Raw genomic sequence first — 24144 nt, 5'->3', positions numbered from 1 at the left:
TTGAAGACTTGTGGATAGTTTTTTAAATTTTGGAAAAAATTGTCATCATGTGCATTGTTTTATCTGAAAAATTTAGAGGTTTGTAAATTTAATATAATGGCATTTTAGTAACAGCTTAACAATGCAAATGCAAAGTAAAAAAAAACATGCCGTGTTAGCAGTTTTCATTTTGACTTTTAAATTTTTCATTTAATTCTTTAAATGAAACTTCAATTTTGTGAACATTTTTCATGTGTCTGGGAAGAACTCCTATAGTACTAAATTGTTTTCCACATATCTCGCACTGAAACAAATAAGTAAGCTTTACAAATGTGTAAAATTAAATTATTTAAAAGGAGAGGGATATTTCTAACTTACTTTCATGGCCTATAATATATGGAATTAATTGATAAAAGTCCGCATAAAGTGGATTATTGAGCAATTTTAAAGGTATTTTTCGCTTAAGAGAATTTTTAACAGATTTTTATTTTTGTCGAAAACTTCTTTAACTTCTTAGACACATTTGTAAACCAGACAAAAATAATTAGAAATACCCGTTTCTCTATAAAAAAAAAAATATATTATGTAATAGCAATGGTTACAATGAAATTATTCGTTAGCAATAAAAGTCATACCTTACAGGCTGAACTTTTTTCATGTACTCTTTTTACATGTATCCTCAAAGATTCCCTTGATTTGTAACTTTTTTCACACAACTTGCAAGCATTTTGTCTAAATGAAAAGAGATTAGTTTTTAAGAAACCTGATGCCTTTTTGGAATAAAAACAAATATTATTGTCCTTTTGTGTTAACAGACTAAATACATACTTCCCACTACTTTACCAAATTCAATTACTGGAAATTTATTTTCATTGTTTGTATTTTTAAAAAAAGCCATGAATACTTGTCAAATTACGCAAATATCATAAATACTGTCAAAACATACATCCTACGACTTTTTGGAGGAAAAATTAATAATACGATTAAAAGAGGTAGGTGTAAAAAATGTTTGTTTTTTTGATTATTAGAAATGATAGAGGTAGGTGGATGTGCAACTTTTTGTTACCAGACCAAATCACAATGTAACTCATCCCAAAAATGAGTCACAGCACTAATATGTAGCATGAACGTTGCTTTTATAAGGTAAACTGTGGAACAGTGAAGAAATAGCAGTGTAACTGCTGCTGTCGCCAAAAATCATTGTTTCCCACAAAAAAAAAATAGTTTTGCCATCTCTCGCCAAATTTGAACCATTTGAGACTTCAATCCCTTACAGTTGTACTAAACACTTGTGATGTAGATCAAAAGGTGTTTGAAATATTTCAAGTCTAAAGTGAAAATGAAAATCGGTTTAAATATGTGGTTTTTGGCAGCAGGAGTGGTTCCACAGCCGTTTTTTTTTTCCAATTCCACTTTGTACCTCATGAAATAAACTATCATATCCAAATTTCAGCCCTATGACTCTTTCTTTGGTTGAATTCCTTTGTGGTTTAGGTTTTGGTTACAAAAAGTGTCTAATCCTCCTCAACCCTTTATTTTCTGATAGGAGAAAGTAAATAAAAATTACCCATTTTGATGTCTACTATTCCTGTGTTTGCTTAGATCAAACACATTTGCTCCACATTTATCACAGCACTCTCTCAAGTCAACTAGATTGAGATAATTGACCATATTAAGCAAATTCACACCAATTCTTAATATTTTAAATAACAATTAGCAAATAAAACAAAGCTATTTCAGGAAACCTCCCAATTGAAGATAGTTAAGTAGATATAAATAATAATCCAAACCTAACATGCAATTATTGAAGTAATAATGAGGAACTTATTTAGGCAGATGGTCATGAAATGAAAGGGGTTATCAATAAGATTAAGATGAAAATAGAATCATTACAAAGTTTTCTGGTCTAAGTCATGACATGACTTCTTACGTACGTCGCACATACCTTAATAAACTTGGTGAATTATTTTTTTGTTAAATATGATCTTTCCTGAATGAGCCACAAATTTATGTTTTAGAAGATGATATTTGTTCTGTAAATATTATAATTCTTGTTGTGCATTTAAAGGAAATTTTCAGGAGCAAGGGCAAGTGATCTTGGTACCTTAGGAATTTTAATTAATTTTTTTATAATATTAGGCTTTTTTGGCTATATAATAAGAGATATAAGTTTTCTGGAATTTTAATGTAGGGAGGAGATTTGAAATCTGCATCAAATTTTAAGGATTTTTTATAAAATTCGTTTTTTGTATAATTCTTTATCTAAAAGCGGAACTACATATTAAGTTAATTAATTTTGACTAATAGGATAGGTGGATTTTAAACTACCTGCGCTCTAATTGGTTGAATGATGTACGACATCCAATCAGAGCGCTGATTTTTTAAATCCACCAATCACGGATGCCAAAATTAATTAACTTAATTTGTATTTCCGCTTTTAGATAAAGAATTATACAAAAAACGAATTTTATAAAAAATCCTTAAAATTTGATGCAGATTTCAAATCTCCTCCCTACATTAAAATTCCGGAAAACTTATATCTCTTACTATATAAGAGGTTTTTGATAAATATTGTAAAATGAAAATCGGTACTTGCTTACATGTGGTAGACTGGAGCACCGAAACCCCCCCCCCCCCCCCCAGCTTAGTTTTGACAAAAATCAAAAATAAGGGGGGGGGGGTAGTTTTTTAATGTCTGGAAAATGGCAAGGAGGAAAAGTGATCAGCAAGGCAAAGACTTAACCCCCCCCTTAATTTTGAAGAAAATCAAAAATAAGGGAGGGGTAGTTTTTTCACTGTACAACACGCCAGAAAGTTGAGTGAGGTAAATCAAAAAATCCAGTATACCAGAGGGGAAACCTTATTACAGGGATATTCATGTTTTGGGGCATAATTTCCTTATTTATTGACTGATTTTAGTAATTGATGTATCCCTGAACAGAAAATAAGGAGGAGGGGGGCCAGTAAAAGGTTTTAATTTTCTGTTCTGGGATACATCAATTACTAAAATCAGTCAATAAATAAGGAAATTATGCCCCAAAACATGAATATCCCTGTAATAAGGTTTCCCCTCTGGTATACTGGATTTTTTTATTTACCTCACTCAACTTTCTGGCGTGTTGTACAGTGAAAAAACTACCCCCCCCCTTATTTTTGATTTTCTTCAAAATTAAGGGGGGGGGGGGGGTAAAAACTACCCCCCCCCTTATTTTTTATTTTTGTCAAAACTAAGCGGGGGGTTAAAAACTACCCCCCCCCCCTTATTTTTTATTTTTGTCAAAACTAAGCGGGGGGGGGGGGGGTTTCGGTGCTCCGGTCTTCACATGTAAGCAAGCACCTGAAAATCACTTCTACAACATACATTAAATTTTCCTTGTCTCCTAAAATGTGAATAGATTGAATATCCCTATATAAAAGTAATTGGATGTAAGTCTGTCTGTGCCAAAGAATATCGCTAACCGCTTTTCCGATATGGTTTTCTCATAGGTCCTAGGGAGATTTATAACTATTTTAAGAGAAATCGCCACTAGACTCCCTCCCCCTCCTTAAGTGCTCCTATGTATATATGCCTTCAAGTGTCTGTACAGGCGTAGCCGCTAGTGAATATATCAATGAATTAAATGTGCACAACATTAATTTCCTTATGTTTAGCGCCACAAATATCACAGGTTGCTGTAAAGGCATGAACATTACGATGGTGATTCTTTACTGCTTCTTGGTGCTTAAAAATCCTTCAATAAATATTTGTATTTAAACAATGAAATAAAAGACTTTAAATATTTTATGTATAAAGTGTAAACTAGATGTAGAAAGCTCATAACAAATATATAAGAAGTAAATAAAAGAAAGGTATAAATATATCTAGCTAAGTTATTAAATCGTTTTATAGACTGCAGTTTTCCTAGGATAGTAAAGTAAAAATAATACGATTAATTCCACTTTTGTTAGACCCGAGGGGCTGTTAATCAAATAATATATACTAGGTATATATAATATATCATTTTTAGTATTGATTAGAACCGGTTTTAATCAAACGGAAATAAATCGGATTCGGAGCCCAACTGTCATATTTGTTTACCTGCCGCAAACATGGCAAGGGTGGTGTGAGATTTCAGGTTTATCTGTCAAATGAATGCGCCTCATATGCCTGCGCAAATTTTGCTGGGAATCCTTGGTCTTGCCACAGATTTTACAACTTAACCCAGACACCTAGTAGTACAAATATATATTATGTATTATTTGCATAGTGGATCACTTTTCTGCACTAACTCTCCAATTTTGTAATATATTTTGGTCTGTTGGAAGGTTCTTACCTACAGAAGGGCAGAACAAAATTTCATAAAAGTTTCATAGTCCCTGGATGTCTAGATATCTAGCTATCTATTAATGTAGGTACCGAAAACATGAAGGTAAAAACCAACCAACAGCCCAAAATATAGAGTATTACAAAAATCTCAGAGGTAGTTAAAAAAAAGTTGTCCACTTGGAAGTTGGCATATGATACTCCATACATCTATATTAATTAAGATTACACCCTTACCCTTGGAAAAAGTATTTTCTTAAAATAAATTAAATTTTTAAAGGCGAAACTTTCCTATAATGTACTTTCGTGCGTCACGGTTAACTCTTTTTTTGTTAGTTCATGAGATGTCAGAGTTGACATACAGATTCCAAACTTTAGATGATGATTCTTTTAACAGTTAAGTAGGATCTAAAAAGCGTAACAACTTATAATCCTTATAGAAGTCTGTGTACATCGATGTAAAACATTCTAAATTTTAAGCTTTTTGGACAACTATATTTGTATGAATAATTATCCAATTCATCTGATTTTATAACAATGACTCCTCGGACAACCAGGTACAAGTGTTCGATGTTTGCTTATTCTACCTATTTGAACTAGGATCTTGCCATACTTGTTTTTATTAGCTTACCGGTCGAAGAAGGCATTTTTCCTCGTGATTTTCTACTGTTTTTAATCTGACAGAGCAAAATCTGTTATTTTAAGGAATATCAAATCATTTCAAGCCTAATTTCTCGTAAACCACAGTGTTTAGTAAATAAAGAAACATCCTAAAAAGCTAACTATCACAGATTCTTATAAACATGTATTATGAAACTCAATTGAAAATATGAATTCAAATATATTATTACTGCAATTCAAATTGATAAACGCTTTTCAAAAGATCAAAAAACAACTGGTGGCTTAATAGTCATAACCGTATTTATCGCCATTTTCTTTGAAAGTTTAACGTGTAAAAAGTCTCCAATTCACAATTTTTTAGAAGACACTTACACAGAAACCTTCCAAAAAGATGCTATACAAAATTACCCCGGCCTAATAAACTTCGACACAGCTTCCATTATTTCTTTTTTCCAGTCCTTTAATAGTCCATAGCAGCTAAAAAAATATCGCCTATTGTGCACAGCTAAAATCTGATATGTCAAAAATATATTTAATATTCTATCCTGCATTTTATGAAGTGTGTCATTTTTTGATGATAACTTCTTTCAAATTCAAACAGCTGCAAATGACAATCTGAAATATGTATTGTCAAATTACCTCGAATCAAAAGATAGACAAGACATTAAACTCAGGGAGTAAGTTTTATTAGACCCGAGGGGCCTTAGCCCGGGCAAACAAAACTGGTATAAATTTTATGATTTTTATTTCAGTATTTGTGGAAAATTGTCTGTAATACGATGATGAGAACCGGTTATTATCCAGCGGATGTTAATCGGTTTCGAAGCCATACTTGAAAAAAACTGTTGAACAATTTCCTTTATTTAATAAAAAAATTGTTTTTACCTTTACAGGAAACCAGTTGGAAATGCGACTGAATGTGTTCCGTTAATTCTCCTGAACCACGGTGGGAGCATATTCCACATTGCTTCACTATCTCATCATCTTTTTCTTTGCCAATTATAAAATATTCATATTCACATTTTTCTAGAGCAGACCACACTTCTTCATGTGTAAACTTGTGATTTATCTGATTCAAAGCATCTTATTTTAGTTGAGATTTTAAGTTTTTTCAATTCAATTCCTAACTTTTATAATAAAACCTATAGAAGAAGCCTCAGCCTGCATGAAATTCACCACTAATTGCATTAAGACTGCCACAATACCCCAAATTTGAAGCCTTCAGCTTTAATAACAAAAAGTTGTATGCATTCTAAAATTACATTTTAGATACCTAAAGGTTAATTTTCAAAGTTTTTCAGCACTTATGATTGAAATTTTAATATTAAAATACGTCAAATTTGGGCTATTGGGTCTACTTAAGACAGTCTTTCAGCAGTTAAAGTGGTTTATTTCTTGCAGGCTTCCTTTACATAAAATCTACATTTATTGGAAATACTTCAAAAATATAAATTAAAGAATAGGAAAATTGTGGATATATATAAATCAATAACTAAATTATTACATTGGTTTTAATATGTTTGCATTTTGAAAATATTGTTGAAGATTTTTATGATTTATATTTCAGGGAATGTTTATTGTTCATAACAAACCCTATGATTGCGCTTCCTTCAACTGAAAGTCCTAAATGTTTATAAATGATATTTAAGTGAAGCCTGTTTTGAGCCAGGACATTCTTACGGTCAGAGCAGGAACAAATTTAATTTATACCATAATTTATAATTATTTGCAATATGATTTTGATAAGAGACTTTTCATTATTCAAAAATATTATACTTTCCTTAGTTAGGTTTAGATAGTTGATTAATGCCTCTTCTGGTTGTCTTAAAATTTCAGAATTCACATTTTCATTACTGGTAATTTTTGACTTGACACTATTGTTGACTATTACTTTATGCTTTTGTTTATGCCCAACTGAATCCGGCGACATTCCACTTTCAATACATTTTTTTATTCGACAAGATTGGCATTTTATTTTTCCATTTTGATCCGGCTGGCAATTATCAGTTCCATCAACACAACTAAAATAAAAAACTCTGACGCTTTCAAACAAAACTGAATTTCTAGAACACAGACCACTACCCCTGCACTTAATATTTATATTTGATGAAAATACACATAATCCTAGCCCCTGCGAAGACTCCTAATCTGGGAGGTTACTGATTGAAAATTAGTTTTAACATAAAGTTTGTTTATTTTCCAGAATCATGACAAGAGAAAACGCCAATCATTTATAACTACAGCTTTGTAGAAAGTTGGAAATTGTTGTAGACTATCTAGTCTATTGAATTTTACCTTAATTGTCTATGACAATGTCTCATGAAGAAAATTCTACAAGAACCACAGCAAATGACTCCGAAATTAAGATATTTTGAGGCTGGATTTCCGCACACTCGACATATTTCTGTCAAAGCTGCATTACCTTAAACAAATGTTTTGTCATGAATATTATAAAAAACGGTTATTTTAATCTTTACCAAAAATATAAAGGGGTAGTTGCACGAAATGCATTTAAACTTTAATTTAGTTAACTGCATATTTTTTCCTTTTCAATGGTTTAAACTACATTTATAGGGCATATATTTGAAAAATCTAAATTTTCTACCATGTAATTAAAAAAATATCAAGACTTGAAAATCGCATTCTTATGATATATGTGATTTATATAGCTGGCTTATTTTTTTTACAAAAACAGCATGACGACTAATTCAGTGATGTCGAATTGTTTGCTATTTATTGTAATACAAAAATTTATACCTATGCTTGATGGTATACTTGTAACTTATGCTTGAAATCAGTTTTCTAAAATGCACTTCATGCAATTTTCCCTTTTGCCTTTTTGTAAATTTCTAAATACTTATGTCGCATGTTATCTGTCTATGTTTGTCCAAGAAGATCTAGGTGACAGCTTAACTAGGTAAAAAGTGAAAATTTTCCAAAAAAAAGTTTTGTCTACGTAGTTTTGGACAGGTTTAAGGCTATTGCATGTTTAGGTATTCATAAAAAAAAAATATTCGCTTCCCTAGCCTATACTGACAGTTTCAGACTTGGGACGTATCTACTAATTTCAATAAGTACCTTTTTCTGGATCTTTTTGTTTCTTAGCTTTCTGTTTGTCGACTAAATCAGGGTTCATCCCAACTTGAAGACATTTATTATAACGACATAATTGACATGAAATTCTACCACCTTTGGCCTCACATTCCCCTGTTCTTAGAACACATCTAAAAAAATATTATTTCGCAAGCTACTGTTTAACTAGGATAGGTCCGTCCGTCCATGTAAGTTAACAAAAATTAGATTTACTTTTCACAGGCTACAGGGGTGTATATTCTGCACAAGATTTATTTTTTTTCCCCTGCTACAATTTTTTTTATTTTTCTTCCCCCCCTAGTTTTTTCTCACAAAGTAGGGGGAAAATGGAAAAATATTTAAAGAACTCTATATTTTATTTATTTTATCCCTCCTACCACTCATTTTTTAAAGTTTTTTTCACCAAGGAGGTGGGGGACATGGAAAAAATGTTTTCAGTTTTCTTAATTTTTACATTTTTTCCCCCTCCAACCACTTATTTTTTATTCCCCCCCCCCCCCCTGAGCAGGGGATCCCATGTAGAATATACACCCCTGACAGGCTATGAAAGAAAAACGTATGATTTTTTATTAAGTAGATTTTCTGAACTATAGGGTATGTCTAAATATTTATTTAGTAATGCATCTACTCTACAAATATGATATGTCCGCATTCTAAATTTTTGAACCATTAGTGTACTGTTTTATCATTTGATTTAATACCTATAATCTTTTTGTCCACTTCTTCTGAAGAAAGCTCTACAAGAGAAGCAGCTGATAGCTCCATAATTTTTATGAGAAGGGGCTGGCCTTTCACAAACTCGACACAGCTCTGTCAGACCAGAATAATCTCCTAGAAAACATAATTTTGAAATGATTTAAATTGTATTTTAGTATGAAAGTTAGGTACAATAACTTTCTACTCTCTCTTAAATGCTGCTAAAAGAAGCACAGTTAAGCAATGATAATTCATGTAAAGTATCTTTTGCAGATACTTCATTTTGTTGATGCTGCAAAGTTTTGGAGTGAAAGAAGAATCATGAAATTATCTAACCAGCAATGTTCCCTCCCTTTCTGACTGAGTTATTTTTAATAGTTTCGATTATACTGAGTAAGGAATAAATGGGCAACCCTTAGTTATAGAGTAGCTGCACTGGTGATAATTACCTTCCTCATCCTCTGAAACTTCAACATTATCATCCAAATCAACATGATCATCAGTATTATCAAATTGTTCACTCTCTATCTTTGTCTCAATATCAACATTTTTTTCATCCTTATAATTTTTGGTGACATCTGGATTACTTATTTCATTTTTCAAAAACTTTTGATTTCTTTTCATAAGCTTACTAAGGTTATTGTCTCTTTTGTTTTCATTTTCAATTTCAAATAATATTTCTGAGCTTTCAAGCATGTCACTAATTTCCATATGCTCAGTCTTTTCTTCACTTTTTACTTTATTTTCTGGTAATTCCATTTTACATTGTTGGTTTACTTCCAAGTTTGAGATATTTACAGGTAAGCCATGATTTAAATGTAAAACTATTGATTTTTTACACTTGATTATTGATTTTTTGACATTGTCCAAGTTTGATAATAGATCTTGTGGAGCTTGAATATTAGCAGCAAAGCTGCAAACAGTGTCCATATTACTTTCTACAGCATCAAAAAGATCTGCAAGAACCTCCATTTGGGAAGTCATTGCTCAACAACTCAATCTTCCAATCTAATTCATTTTAATATGAAAAAATAAAATGTAATAAATTCAATCTTAAGCTTTAAGGAAATAACTTGTAGCTCCATGACAATTCGTAGACTAGTTTAAGAGAAAAATAAAAATTTTTAGTACTAGTTTTTTGAGCAAAGGAAAAAACACAATCTATAGGTATTTCTTAATCTTGATGTTTTTAATCTTCATGGTATAACATTAAAATTGGGAATAGTCCCTTTCGTAGCAACGCCCCCTAAGGGGCGATTTGTCGTATTTTTAAAATGACTTTTGATAGGTTATGTTATGTTAGGTTAGGTTCTATTGGGTTAGGCAATTGGCCCCACATGGTAAGATCCCACCCCCCCGCAGGGGCTAGAAATAGGAGAAAAGCTACTGTGAAAAAAACGAAGAAACGCCCCTTAAGAAGCGTTGCCACAAAAGGGACTATACTCTTAAAATTCTTTCAACTGAATTACTAAAACTTATTTTAAATGCCCTTTAATAAATACCCATTAAATAAATGTCACACAAAACAAATCATTTAACTGTATTGTAAATTTGAATAAACTTTTCTAATCTTCACATTTGTCTTGAACTCTCGTATAATTTCATACTGAAAACAAAAACACATTGTGTTTATATTTTATTGTACATTCAAACTTAATTTTGTTCTTAATAATTCTTAATGATTTGCCACTTGTAAAATTTAATAATCAATAACATTGTAAGGAGATATATTTCAGGTTATGTTTTTTCCCAACCAATTCTTAAAACAATAGGGACAACAATTGAAGGGATCTTTAGTTTAGATGGACAAACAATCAAGTGTTTATTTCTTTAAAATCATATTAAAGGTAAAATTGTCATCTAAATTATAAGTATTACCTTTGTAAAGGAGAAAAATTTTGAAGCTAATAAATATAAATCTGAATCAGGAATGACGTCATTGCTTTCATCCTCAATTAAACCTTCAACATCACACAGTATATCTTCACTGATAACAACCTAATAATTAAAGAAAGTCTTATTACTTTTAATGGGAATATGCACGAACAAGAGCAAGTGATTTTAAGAACCTTCCATTAGTGATGTTGATTATTTTCTTAGTAAAATGATTTGTTGAGTTTAATGTGTAAAATATAGGTAATAACACTGCTAAACATTATCAAGTGCTATACTATGCAAAAGTATATTAACCATGCTGTTTACGTTATTGCAATTTACCATCCCTTTTCTAAATCTATATTCGTATCTTGTTTTACATTTTTGAAATTATTTGTTAAGATCATGGTAGACCTCAACGTTTTCAATCATTTAGCACTATTTAACAGAAACCAAGTATAACAACAACAAAAAATACCTTACATAACTGCTGGAAGGATCTTTAACACATGATTTTAAAATTGATCATCTTTTGTTGCTGAAGATATTATCTATTTCATTAACTTTAAGTAAGCAATAGTAAGACATAAATAAAATACCCTTTATGGAACTATTCCTTATATGTTCTTTCTTTGATTAGTTGTAGTTTACCAGAAATTCTCAAATAAACATAGAACAAAAACACTTTTGTAGAAATCAAGGCCACCTCAGGATTAGAGGAACCGTTGAAAAGGAAAGTTTTGTACTAACAATTGAAAATTACTCACTCAATCACATTAATTTCCTATCCTACTATACGAGGGAAATGTTCCATGATTTTGTTGCACTACAGTGGGTAGTTTCCATAATATTATCATAACTAGGTATGAAATTCGAGTTATCAAAATAATCATAGATGCTTTTCCTGGAACTATCCCTTTAAGAAAACAAAAAGGCTTTCTACCTGTATTGTGTCCAAATTAGGACAAACAAATGGTGGACAGGAGAGACAATAATGGAGCAGGACGCTTGAGAAATGAATTATCAGTGTTGTCAGGCTCCCACTTGCAGCATTTATAATTGCAACAGCTGACTCTAGTGTACACTCAGCTAACTCAAGTGTGGACACTGGCAGGGTTAGATTAGCTATTTCTTTCCTTGGGCTGTGATAACCTGAATATATATAATATGTGAATTTACCATGATTAAATTGGTATAAATTAAAAAATTAAGAGATCAAATGAATTAGGTAATGAGTTGTTGAGATAAGATAAGTTTACGATAAATTCATGGACATTCCCAATGATGATACAAAAAACTACCCATTGTGTAGATTACAATTAGTGGTTCAAACGTTTAAACACTCAACTAAATTAACCTACCAATCAAAATTCAACCCCCAAAAGTTGTTAAGCAAACGAATTAGAAAATGTTATTATAAAACATTGGGGAATAGTGAAATAAACAGCCCAATGTCCCCTCAATCACTGATTAGATTCTCATTCCTAGTGAGCTTTAGCTAGGAATTTGTCAGATAATCATCAGTTTCTTATTTGAAAAATATTTCTTGCCTCCCTGTTGTTGTAAATTATTTCTACATGGTGCAATCAATTAGAAAATTAAAGGGACATTGGGTTGTTCATTACTAAAATCCTCAAATTCTTATTATAGTGATTTATTATTTGTTGACTTAACAACCCTGGGGACTTTTCTTGAATTTTGATTGGTTGGTTCATTTTGTTAGTGTCCAAACTTTTTAACCACTAATTGTAATCTACAGTAGGGATAATTTTGTGTATTATCATTGAAGATGTACATCAACTTATTGGCAATTGTCTTATCCCTTTAAAAACCAGTAAAATAATCAACACGACAGCAATATCGCTTACCTACTAGTGACAGACGTTCTAATTTGCTGCATTTGCTTAAAAACAAATGGAAATGTTTCAATTCTTCATCATAAGGAGAAGAAGGTACTGACATCATCTCCCAGTGAAAATTTCTAATATTCAACTGTACAACTGCACTTAGATCATGAGCAACTCCAATTAAATGTAGCGTGTGCAATTTTTCTGTACAACGATTTAACAGGTATCCAATACGGCCATTCCTTAATATAAAAAGAATAATAATAGACATAATATTTATTTTTATATGGACTCGGCTGCAAATTGTTGTTAAAATGACAGCTTTTATTAAGCTATAGATTGTTGCAAAATGTTGAGGGAAAAAGGCGGCTTGGATTAATAAGACAGAAGCGGCTAATGAAACAATTCTGCAGCTGTTGTTATTTTTTAAAGTCAGTCGCAGCTGTCAATTAACAGCTGTATTTTTTAGGGAAGCTGATGCAGTTTGCTAATAAAAAAAAGGCGGCTGGTTCGAATTGAACAAAATTACCTTAAACAATTGTACTCTGCATACTCTATTTTTCTCAGAGCTTTGAAATGTATTGTCTCTTTAAGGCTTGCAAAGTCCAGGCCTTCATTAAAATGAGTAAGGTGGAATTCAGTTAGTTTCTTGTGGCATCTTTCTAATATTGATATAACATCTACCTCAGTTTCGTTCAACTTTAACACCTTTTGTTTTAGTTGCTAAAGAAAAGGATACTTTTTGTTCAAAAAGAAGCACAACAAATAAAAGTTTTTTTTTGTATCAATCATCTCATAGTTTAATTAGTAAATGTAAGGTTTTTTCAGGGTTGTATACTCTGCAAGGAATCCCCTGCTAAAAGAGGGGGGGGGGGGGGGAACGGATAACACATTTTCCATTTTTTCCCCTCCTTGGGAAAAAAAATAGAAAAATATGTGGGAAAGTTGGAAAAAATGGATAAAATAAAGAGAACTTAAAATATTTTTCCATTCTTGAAAAATGAATGAATCATTTTGCTGCTGGGAGAAAAAATGAATCTTGTGCTGAACCTCCTTTATAAAAAAGATTTTGAAGCTAAATAATTGTATCTGTTTGAGTGTTATTTCTAAACTGAAAAATCTGAGTGTTTTTACATTCTTAGGAACCGATTTAATAATTTAGCTGCACTTCGGTAAGTATAAAACATGAAAAAATATTCAATCTTTGAAATAAAAAAATATCAGCAACTATTCCTTAAGTTTACTAAACGCATTTTCATCTGATTTAAAAACTTCCGCCAAGTCCAGATTAAGGCCAAAATCTTGTAAATAATTTTCTAAATGCAAATATTGCAGCTGTGTGCTGACACGGCGGATAAGCTCTTTGGATTTGTTACCCTCACAACTATCCAAATTGAGTGAAGAGAGGTTGGGAAAGTTTAGATTGTCACTCAGGGTAAAAGCCACACTTTCAAGCTCTAAACACTCCAGTGAGTCCTAAAACAACAATAACAAGGACAGTTATGTCGCTCAGCAGCGCAGCAATATAAAAATAACTAAATGTTTGATCATTGATAAAAAAATGCTAGATATCCCATTTAATTTGTTAATCTTGGATCTGTGCTAATTAAAACAAGAAAGTCGTGGTCATTGAAAGAGTGCCATATTTTATGACATACGACCCTTGTCATAAAGTTTATGTTCAGAATTCAATCCAATCACCTCACGGGGATCCAACAACTTTGAAAATATTACAAACCTGACAATGTTGAAAAACATTGGGCATATCTAGAAACACAAGACAGAATTTATTTTCTATCTTGAATTGTTTCAGCCTGGTCCATTTTGGTTTTATTTCCTAGTATTGTAGTTTTAGGACGTGAACAAAAACAGAATTTCAGCAGTAATAAATTACGTAGGGTACCGTGGGGTTATTCCGGTCACTTTTTTGCTTCAACCTAAAAAAAACATACTTCCCAAAAACTTTTTCCGTTTTTTTTTATTGCAAATGAATGATATGGCAATAAGGAAGAAGCCTGTCTTGTTCCCATTAAGATCTCGCAACTAGAAGTCGGTTAAAAATTGGTCTAAAGGGCGGCGGGTGGCCTATGCCGGAATTACCCTCCGCGTGGGGTAATTCCGGTAACTTGACTTTGGGGGGGTGGTACACCCCCTAAATTATTTTTTTTCAACATTTTAAACTATGAGTAGAAAGCTGAGGTCATTAGCTTTCTAACGGTACTAGTCACATGCAGATCGGACAATTTTTTGACCACTTTTTCCCCATTAAAAAAAGTCGGTCGAATCGCAAAAAAAACATCATTTTTTTTCATGCAAACTTTTTTTTAAAATCATACTTTTTATTATATGATTATGTTTTTTTAAGCTTTATACATAAATTAGAGGCAATTTCTGATTCGCAGGTCTTGGAATTTCTTGAAAAAAGTGATTTTTTCTCCAAAAATTTTTTATTTAAAAATCCTGCTAGTTTCGACAGCAGTTTTTGATACATTTTTTCTTGTCTCAAATTGGCTAGGATTGACCTACAAGGGTGGTTAAAGAGTCTAAAGATGCAGAATTACATGCCTGACAATAAACTCGAAATGATATGGGGTCTAACTCTAATATTTCAACACATTTTATGTAACAGGAATATGTACTCTAAATCTTGGAGATAGAACCCATATCCTGGGAAGTTTTTGTTAGGACATGCAAAGAGCTTTCTATAGACACCTTAAACACCATTCTAGCTTAATCCTAGCCGATTTGACATAAAAATCCAAACCGCGCAAAAATCGCAAACACCTATACGAAAAAGATGCAAGGGTTTCATACGGAATTTTAAATCTACTAGCGGCCTTTCTAACAGACATACCCCTTCTTACATGAGCCAATGCAGCTGATACATCTTCAGGCAAATATTTAAGGCGTTTCTTTGGGTGATATACTCTTCCCATTACTATAAAAATGTGTCTGAAAATTTTTAAATGTCTTTACAAATTGAAAAGCTTAGGCAACAAAATATGATATAATACAAGCAGTAAAATGACTAGTAATGTACATCAAACAACAGGCAAGGCAATAATTAAAGCTTAGGTCATGCATTTAGGTTGTTTATGCTTCCAGATCACCTAAATAAAACATTAGGGTATTATACAGTAAAACATACAGTTGTAAAAAAAATTTTGGGTGACCGGAATATCCACACTTTTTTTAAATGAAAAAGAAAAAAAAATTATGAAAAAATCAAGTTGGAACAACGCCTCCAATTGCAAACGATAACTGAAGGCCATAGTTTTCATTTACAAAAACCCTCAGGTCGCTATTGTGTGACCTTTTTTCACAATTTTAGGTTTAACACGGCCTATTTTGAATTTTTTTCTTCTAATTTTTTGGTGCATTTTTGACAAAAATTTGCTGAAGTAACTAATGAAAGTATAGGCAATAAACTACAACTTTGCTTTTCTGAAGATCTCTCGCAAACGTTTAGAACATCGTTAAAAAACGGTTTTTAAAAAGGTGGTAGGGGTGACCGGAATTGACCCCCCCTACCGCAATTACCCTATGGCGATTGGGAAAACCCCTATTTTCCCCTTATTTTCAATTATTTCAAAACATGAGAAGTTACCAATACCCAACTGGCACTTTTTGTGAAAGCTCATTGTGTTTGATAATTAGGTATAATCCCCGCGGGGTTAGGGACCCTCGCAGGAGCTAGACATAGGAAAAAAATAAACCCCTCCCCTTATTTTCAATTTATGTTAAAATAGGCGGAATTACCAATACTCAATCGGCACTTTGTTCAAAGCTCTTTATGTTCCACTTTTCTAGTCTGATATAAACCTGAAGTTCACTTCCTTGCCTTAAGACTAAGCATAAGCTCTGTGATAGGTCCATCAGTACTGCTAGTTGTCAGCTTGATACTAAACTCAATAATCCTGCCAGCTTTTTCAGGCTCACTGATAAACTGAACAAGATCTTTCATACCCGTTTCAAAGTTCTCGTCTTTTACCTGAATGTTATAATATGGTTGAAAAATTATTTTGCACTAAGCATATTATAGCAAGAATGGTCACACTTTTCAACCTTTTCAACAAGTGAATTCTTAATACCTAGTCTTTGTTTTCAAGATGAAATATGAATGAACATAAATATCACAGTTAATTTATATTAAAATTTATTTTAAAACTGTTATATAAATCAAATAAAGTTTACCTGTATGGAAAAATCTTTATCAGATTTCTGTACAAAATATGGCAAGGAGGAGCCTTTAATGGCAGGATTGAATGTCCACAATTTAAAGCTTGAATCATTGTCTGTTATCAAGTAGTACAATCTAAATATTTTATAAATAAAAATATTATTACATCGACAAGAATAATGAAAAAAGAGGAATTTAAAAATCTAATCTGGCTTGATGAGGCAAAAACAATTTCAGTGTAAAACAGTTGTTGTCGGCAAGTACAGAAATTCCACCGCCGTTACTTCCCAGTGTACCTCATTAATGGAACTGCCAAGCCAAATTTCAATGCTTCAACTCTTTTTTTAGTTGAGTTCCTTTAACTTTTAGTTTCAATATGTGTCACACCCCTTCCCCCCCCCCCATTTAGAAAATTTAAATAAACCTTCACATTATTAAAAATTTTCTATCGTTGAACAAAAATAAACTTTGGGTATAGTCCCCTTCGTGACATCGACTTTTAAGGAACGTTTCGTCGTATTTCTCCTATTTCTAGCCCCTGCGGAGGGCTTTAACCCTGAGGGGCAATCACCTAACTTAACCTATCAAAAGCTACTTTAAAAATACGACGAAATGCCCCTTAAGAGGAAATGTCATGAAAGGGACTATAACCGAAACATTAACATTAACTAGTTTACCTTTTAGAAACAAGTCTCAAGTTGCGTTTATCATCGTGGGTTAAATACACAAGAAGTTGTCGCAGGGGAAGTAGTGGCAAATTATCAAGGGTCTCCATTTTACATCTTTCTGAAGTTGTTATAAAGTTATTAGACTGGTTGTAATACAAAAGCTGAATAGACAAATTACCTTATAATTAACTATTTAAATCCACATATCACAAGACTTTTCAAAAGCATAGTTTATTATAAAAAAAAAGTTTATTGGGGACTTAATTCAAATTTGGGCTCTGCAGTTTGATTCTATAGGTGTCCTAGTATATTTTTGACCCCCCATTCAAAAATAGGTTAAAAACAGTTTAAAGCATTTGCCAAGCCAAATATCAGAGTTCTACTCCTGTTTTAAAGTTTTAGAACAAAAACTTTTATGAAAAATCCGCGCAAAAATGTCTCCAATTATTAATATGATTAATTGAATTTGTTATTCTGTTTCTGAATATCCTCTGTGAATTATGATTGGCCAAGATTTCCGGACAACAACAGTCTAAACAAAATCATTTCTATTAGCTGCAAATCTGTTAAAATAAAGGTAAAATTCCATCTTTAAGATACTGCAAATTATTAATAATTTCTATCAATAATAATTTCAGAAAAGGGACAATTCTTACCAATATGTTGAAAATTATTATTTTGTTAATAGTTATTTATATGCATCGTTGTATAAAAAGCTTTCCATGGATATAAAAAATGTTTAAATATATATGATATAAAACCAGTTTTGTTAACCCTGAAAGGCACGGGTTAACTAAATTGGTTTTAATATTATGATTGTACATTTTTATATTAGTAGAAAACTGGATATACAATACGATACATGATTTTTCAGTATGGCTTAGAACTTGCTTTCTAATCCAGCGGATATTAAACGGTTTCAAAGCCATACGGTAAATTCGTTTACGTAACATACCACAACAAAAGCAGATTTAGCGAATTTCGAAGAAAAAAAACAAAGAGAACCTACCTAATGATTTTGGTAATAATAATTTAGTATCCCCCCTTTTGCCTTAGAGCTTACACCTCCATGAAAAATCATTTTGTAAAACGACTGTACCCTGGATCAGGAAGTAAGGGAGGGGACAATGGATCGAATATTCAATCTTTAGGAGTCTCAGACTTTGGGGACTGGCTTAAAGGGAATGTGCAAGAATTTAGCAGTTTCTGACTGAGTTTGGAGACTTGCGCAAGAAATGCCGTTACTCGCTATGTTAGTTTTGAATATATATAGTTTTGCACAGACAGAGAGTAGTTCAAATATAAATACACGGCCCCCCTCCCATACTATATTTCACTCCCTTCATCCCCACCTCCTTTTTAAAAGTAGACGTGTGCTGGCTAAGCCACAAACCTAAACGTTTCAATGTTAAGGAAAGAAAACGAGCACCCCTCCTGGTCAACTATTCATCTGTACCTGTACCTCTGCCTGTACCATGAAGATGTTATAGTAAATTTATTTAATATATTTTCTTTCTTTCTGTTAAATTACAAAAAATACTAAGCAAAATTTTGAAACTTATCAAACCATTTCAGAAAGATAATTCAATTTTTAACTCCGTGTAGCCACCTCATGTTCCATAGCTGGCTCAAGACCAAGGAGAAAAATGAAAAGTAAGCTTTCTTATATAAAATTGTAATACAAAATTTCCTTAATTTTTAATTCAATTGAACAATTATCAAATTTTGTTATTAATTTAGAATGTGACTGCCATATGAAAGATTGTGTAGCTGCATTAAATTAATCTATCTTATTGCAAGAAGTGCTTGGTTGCATAAGAATCAAGGTAACTACCTATAGAGCCTACCTAAAAGAACATTTATAAACTTTTTAATAATTTGTTACTGTGTCCTTAAAATGAAATCAATATTTAGACTACAAGCTGTGTACCTGAAAAGCTGGTCAAATAATTGTTAACTGTGTACCTATTAGGTAATAATCAAATAAAAATGTATTTTTTTTATCATTAATTTTATATCCTTAAAATCTTAGCCTAAACATATTATTCAATTTAGATGTTTGTTGTGCTGTACCTGATATTTTTGTTGGCATAGCAGCCTTCTTACCCTTCTCTGGTAAATATTTAATAAGAAAAATTCAAATTCAAATACCCAGAGATAGTTAAATTTTAATAAAATAAAAAAGAAAAAAATATTTAATTTTTTAAAATTCTTTTTTTTTAATAACTGCATGCTCTTTTCCTTTTTAGTCATTACGAGCGCAGTGTGTTTGAGTAAAATTACCAACCCAGGCAACTTAATATACCCCCAGAGGTAAATTTATTATTGTATATGTATTTTATGTTTTAAGCTCCAAGTTTATTCCATAGTGTAATACTTTAGAAATTTATTTTATCATCTATTCTTTTAAAATTTTATATTTTATTTTTATATTATCCTTTTACAAAATATAAATTCTTTTTTAGTTTTGTGAAAGCATAGCTGAGATGTTCTTCTTCTATTTCAAAGTTAAAATGCTGTCCACAGACTATGTTAACCATGCCTGTTCCTTGTCCATCGGAGCTGCCTGCTGAAGCAGGGCGGATGCAACCCTCCTACAAATTCCCAGGTTGCACAAGACGAGAAAGGGAAATGGAGAAGGGAGGTGGGGAAATAAACAGGATAAAAAGGGGCAGGAAGGCGTGCGGGTCATATACTTGCCCATCCAGCTACACGCCTGCCTGCCCCTTTTTTCCGTGTTCACATCACTTGCCCCCAAATCTCTTTTCTCTTTCCCTGTCATCTGAAGAGATCCAGGGAGATATTTCTAGTAATTAATTACAGAATGGTTATGTCAGTCTGTAATACTGGTAATCTTTTTTTCAAATGATTGCTTTTTTTCTTGGAACTTTTTTCTTAGTTTATGGTTTTCTAGATTTAATAAACAATCACTTTACAATTTCCACTATATTTTCGGGATTATTCTGGTTTTCATGGCCTTTCTTCAAAAACTCTTAAATTGAATTAATTGCCCATTGTCCCCTCCCTTACTCCCTGACCCTGAATACATTTATATCTAAGCCGCCCCCCCCCCCCCCCCATATAAGAACACAGTGGTTAATAAATTGTCAATTTACCTTTCTGTCCTTAAAGAAAGTCTTGCAGATATCTTCTATTAGAAAATGATCTTCCCTGATAAGGACAGATTCGAGCACAGGAAAGTCAAGTCTTTGTAAGAGTTCCAACGTATCCTCTGGAAGGTCTAATTCAAGCTTCTTTAAAGTTTTATGGAATGATTGCAATATTGATTGAACAAACGGAAATGGGCAATTCCAAAATATCAGGGTCTTGAGTGGAATGTTTTCAATGGGTTCTATTGTGGTTTTACTAAAAGGATCCATCAAGAAACCTAAATACAGAATGAACACATGCAAAATCAAAAAGCAAGATTTCCTCCAACCTAGTGATCCACAAACAAACTTATTAAAAAATATAATGAATTCGGATGCTGATTTGAAAAGGTTAGGTTAGGCAAGGGTTAGAGCTCCCCGCAAGGAGACCCCCGCAGGCTTGTAGCTAACTGCATTAGCTACAAGTTCAATATACATGGAGGAAGTCGTTTGTTCAATTTTCACTAAGCTTCAAGATAAAATACTCAAGTGATACTTACTTAACATAAATATATAAATAAATAAATTATACTTTTAAATAGATCATTTAGATAAGTCTTACCAAATAATGTTAAAGTTTGAAGGTGAGGACATTTGTTGAGAAAATGGTGAAGTGATTTGATAATTGATAGTTCATTTATACACAGATCCATTTCTGTTATTTGCCAAATATTGGTGGAAAGTTTACTATAATCCATGGAGAAATTCTTCAGACTTAAAATCTGATAGGTACCAGTATAGCTGTTGAATTGTAAAAAGTAAACAAGCGGTTGCACTCCTAGCATCTAGGGGCTCTGAATCCAGGTAGTAGTAAAACAAGCATAAAACCTTCCATAGACTTAATTCAAAAATAGCTTAAACCATCCAGGTGGCAGGGACCAATGTGAAACTAAATATAAACGAAGAACTAAAACGGTTTGTTGGTTAATGAGATCTCATGGGCAAATATAAAAAAAACCTTACTACTTTAAATAATAAGATACAATTGATTATCAGTTGAAATTTGAAGGTTGAAATTTTCAACACATAAAAAAACTGCAGAACATAAGAAAAACAAATGAACTATCTCTGTGTTAAAGGTTTACAGTTGTGTTGATACATACATTTCACATGAGTGTTTTAATATCTATTCTAAATTAACGTTAAGTTAAGTTGCTAACAAGCAGACAAACAAAATAAGCTGAAGGAGTAGCTTTGCTTATTAAATATAAAGGGTAAATTCAACTGCAATTTCCTGAAGAGTTGGGGCACAATCTGCCATTAATTTCACAATTTTATTTGAATAAACTTCATTAAAATCTGTCAGCTTGATCTTTCTAAGTTTCTTAAACTTCAACTGTTGCAAATTTTCTATTTGATGGCTTTGAATGCAACTGCTGACATCTAATACTTGAATAGTTTTTTCGCAATTAGAAAGTATTTCTTTAATATTTTCCCATTCCAACTTTGGACCACAGGATTTGAATTCTTTTAACTTTGAGAAATTGCCTGTGATTGATATATTAGAAAATTGAGTAATATGCAATTTCTCTAATTGTGGGCTTGTTGATCTAATTAATTCTACTATATTTTCACAATAATTAACAGTAAGACTTTTAAGACATGAGAACATTAAGCCTTTCTTAAATTTTATAACAACATATGCAAAGTCTAGTTCTTGCAAAGTATTTTGGCAGTGAAAAAGCATTGGGAATATTTCAAGATTTGTATTCTCATAACTTTTTGAATGAACAATAAATGAATTTAGATTTACCCACATAGGTTTCATTGCAGCTAACTTTGTCAACAAATAATCATCTTTTTCAGTGAGAGTTATCTTGACACCCTCTACTCGGTTAATGTAAGTTTTTATAAACTTGATAACTTTAGCTACATCTTTTCTATCCACGTCATTCAGATAAAGATGGAATGGTTTGGTGGAGTCTTTAATAAATTCAGGTATTAAGGTTTTATCCTTTCCTTTAATTGTTGCCATTACTTTTACAGGGTTGAATGCCCATACTTTGAATTTGATATCTAAGTTTGTAACTCTTAAATACAATCTAAATAAATAATATCTTGTCATACAAAAAAACAAACATTTTTAATTGGATACAATAAGGCACCTCGCATTAACAGTTATAAAAAAAGTTTATCAAAAAGAATAAAATGAAATGAAATTTATAAATAAGATAATGAACATTTATTTGTGCTATAAATGCTACCTACAGAACTTAAGTTTACCTTTTTGATGATTTTCTTAATACAATCTTATCCTTGTAAGGTAGATATTCTAGAAGTTTCAGCCAAGCCAAATCAGGCAAACTTTCTAGTAGCGCCATTTTACACAAACTAAAAAAAATAATATGGTTATAAAAAGGAAGGGTTATCATTATTATATCTTAGTGATCATTGTTAAAAACTCTTATATAGAAAAAGAAAAAATAGAAACATAATAGAAAAAATAAAATTCTGATGTAGCTTCCAAAAAAATGTTTTACGATGCCTTTTTGATAATAAAATATAATATAGGTATTAAATCTTACTTTTTAATCTAAAACAGCCATTTACATATTGTTATATATTTCTATAAACTTATAGGTAGCTTTTATATTTACCTCTTAGTTTTTAAGTAAACTCTAGATGTTTTTAATTTAATAGGAATAAATAGAAAATAATACTTTTTATAAACCAAAAATTTATTTTCTAATGGCTAACATTCTGAGTGGTCAATCTACAAAACCAAAAAAAACTGCTATTTTATTAAAAGAATTTCATTTCCATTTTATCTGAACGATGATTTCAAAACATACCTTTATTTTCAGCTGAAACTAAAATTCAAAAATTAAACAACATTTTAAAGATTTTTTCTGAAAAAAATTTACAGTAGAATACAAAATAACAACAAAAATGCAGTAATAGAACAGAAAAAAGTTATCTTAGTCGAATCAACGTACCTAGACATGTTTAAAATTCAAATAAAGAAAATTATTATCAGAGTTCATGTTTATAACTGTACTAAATAATATGAAAAAAATAAATACCACCGTTTAATTTTCAAAAACTGTCAAAATAATACATATAAAAGTATAAAAATAGAAGAATGTAATTTTGATGGACAAAAAGAACAGTATTGAAAAATGGGTAAAATACTATACAAACATTGTCCACCAATGTTCACTGTTAGAACAGAGAGATTCAGCCAAATTATTTTAATAATGACTTATTACTGCAACACTGGTTGTCATGTTCATCATTCTCTGAAGATTATTCTGACAGATTTGTTGGGTTCATCTACCAGTTTCTTAACTTCATCAAAAAGCTTTACAAATCCAGACCCTCTGACTCTATGGAGATTGGCATATTTCAAAAACTTCACAAGGTCTTTGGAAGGTTCCTTGGGTGCTTCTTTGACAACGGCTTCGGGACAGGTTTTGATTCTTACAGCGGATTCGGTGACTGCAGAGTTGGCAGATTTGTTTGCATCACTTTTGTTGGCAGCTGCCATAGTAATCTCTGTGTTTGAGGCTGTGACCACAATCTCTGTTTTTGCAGCTGTGACCGTAATTTTGGTATTAGGAGTAGTGACTGTATTCTCAGTATTGACAGCTGTGTCTGTAACCAATGCATTAACAGCTGTGCTTTTAATCTTCGCAGTTGCGTTTGTATCTAGAGTTTCTGCCGTTTGGCTTGAAACTTGTTGCTCCTTAATAAATGAATACTATTTTTTAATAAATAAATAAAAAACTTTAAA

At 31.7% G+C, this 24144-nt stretch overlaps 3 protein-coding genes and 1 long non-coding RNA gene across 8 annotated transcripts; 1 reads left to right on the top strand and 3 right to left on the bottom strand.

Moving 5' to 3' along the window:
* Positions 1–57: 57 nt before the first annotated feature.
* Positions 58–9676, bottom strand: LOC145319031 (uncharacterized). The gene is made up of 14 exons (XM_080160852.1): positions 9142–9676; positions 8698–8827; positions 7982–8127; positions 7199–7325; positions 6686–6924; positions 5789–5974; positions 5452–5518; positions 4914–4977; positions 4058–4188; positions 3622–3710; positions 1972–2014; positions 1547–1630; positions 615–711; positions 58–283 (listed from the first exon to the last, which is right to left on the bottom strand). Exons 1-14 carry the CDS (start codon positions 9674–9676, stop codon positions 155–157), a joined length of 2067 nt encoding a protein of 688 aa, XP_080016978.1. The 3' UTR covers positions 58–154.
* A 23-nt stretch (positions 9677–9699) lies between these two features.
* On the bottom strand, positions 9700–17402 carry LOC145319034 (uncharacterized). Of its 4 annotated transcripts, none has more exons than XR_013879661.1 (11): positions 17272–17402; positions 16609–16729; positions 16256–16405; positions 14153–14251; positions 13651–13890; positions 12944–13125; positions 12436–12656; positions 11511–11719; positions 10571–10690; positions 10136–10298; positions 9700–9920 (listed from the first exon to the last, which is right to left on the bottom strand). XR_013879661.1 is itself a non-coding variant. In XM_080160856.1 (11 exons), exons 1-10 carry the CDS (start codon positions 17367–17369, stop codon positions 10227–10229), a joined length of 1512 nt encoding a protein of 503 aa, XP_080016982.1. In that variant the 5' UTR covers positions 17370–17402; the 3' UTR covers positions 9700–9886; positions 10195–10226. The 4 variants fall into 4 exon arrangements, 2 of the variants coding, with proteins under 2 accessions (XP_080016982.1, XP_080016983.1); XR_013879663.1 differs by having other exon boundaries at positions 9700–9886; XM_080160856.1 differs by having other exon boundaries at positions 9700–9886; positions 10195–10298.
* On the bottom strand, positions 17378–24130 carry LOC145319035 (uncharacterized). Of its 2 annotated transcripts, XM_080160858.1 has the most exons (6): positions 23204–24129; positions 22635–22742; positions 21650–22453; positions 20974–21137; positions 20379–20650; positions 17378–17794 (listed from the first exon to the last, which is right to left on the bottom strand). In XM_080160858.1, the coding sequence occupies exons 2-6, from the start codon at positions 22730–22732 to the stop codon at positions 17732–17734; spliced, it is 1401 nt and encodes a 466-aa protein (XP_080016984.1). In that variant the 5' UTR covers positions 22733–22742; positions 23204–24129; the 3' UTR covers positions 17378–17731. The 2 variants fall into 2 exon arrangements, with proteins under 2 accessions (XP_080016984.1, XP_080016985.1); XM_080160859.1 differs by lacking the exon at positions 20379–20650 and having other exon boundaries at positions 23204–24130.
* On the top strand, positions 18113–20292 carry LOC145320276 (uncharacterized). Its single transcript, XR_013880142.1, has 6 exons — positions 18113–18915; positions 19003–19088; positions 19177–19234; positions 19318–19377; positions 19512–19575; positions 19728–20292. It is a non-coding gene; the product is annotated as an uncharacterized LOC145320276 (long non-coding RNA).
* Positions 24131–24144: the final 14 nt, after the last annotated feature.

This window comes from Acartia tonsa, chromosome 5, assembly GCF_053477335.1.
Source record: "Acartia tonsa isolate MP-2025a chromosome 5, ASM5347733v1, whole genome shotgun sequence".
In the NCBI taxonomy this organism is placed as follows: domain Eukaryota; kingdom Metazoa; phylum Arthropoda; class Copepoda; order Calanoida; family Acartiidae; genus Acartia; species Acartia tonsa.
The sequence above is the reverse complement of the archived record's forward strand: the minus strand, read 5'-3'. Positions and strand labels throughout refer to the sequence as shown.

What these genes read in the sequence shown, in the direction of transcription:
- LOC145319031 (XM_080160852.1), bottom strand. Translation starts at nt 9,676, where the DNA reads ATGACTTCCCAAATGGAGGTTCTTGCAGATCTTTTTGATGCTGTAGAA. An exon ending in CATTGTCATAGACAATTAAG is followed by an intron (nt 6,925 to 7,198) that starts GTAAAATTCAAT and finishes TTTTTATTTTAG; the next exon opens with TTGTGTTGATGGAACTGATA. An exon ending in AAAAAAGTTCAGCCTGTAAG is followed by an intron (nt 284 to 614) that starts GTATGACTTTTA and finishes TATTTGTTTCAG; the next exon opens with TGCGAGATATGTGGAAAACA.
- LOC145319034 (XM_080160856.1), bottom strand. Translation starts at nt 17,369, where the DNA reads ATGGAGACCCTTGATAATTTGCCACTACTTCCCCTGCGACAACTTCTT. An exon ending in ATAAAGATTTTTCCATACAG is followed by an intron (nt 16,406 to 16,608) that starts GTAAACTTTATT and finishes TATAACATTCAG; the next exon opens with GTAAAAGACGAGAACTTTGA. An exon ending in AGCTTATGCTTAGTCTTAAG is followed by an intron (nt 14,252 to 16,255) that starts GCAAGGAAGTGA and finishes CTACAATACTAG; the next exon opens with GAAATAAAACCAAAATGGAC.
- LOC145319035 (XM_080160858.1), bottom strand. Translation starts at nt 22,732, where the DNA reads ATGGCGCTACTAGAAAGTTTGCCTGATTTGGCTTGGCTGAAACTTCTA. An exon ending in GCAGATTGTGCCCCAACTCT is followed by an intron (nt 21,138 to 21,649) that starts TCAGGAAATTGC and finishes TACTGGTACCTA; the next exon opens with TCAGATTTTAAGTCTGAAGA. An exon ending in CTTTCTTTAAGGACAGAAAG is followed by an intron (nt 17,795 to 20,378) that starts GTAAATTGACAA and finishes GATTTTGTTTAG; the next exon opens with ACTGTTGTTGTCCGGAAATC.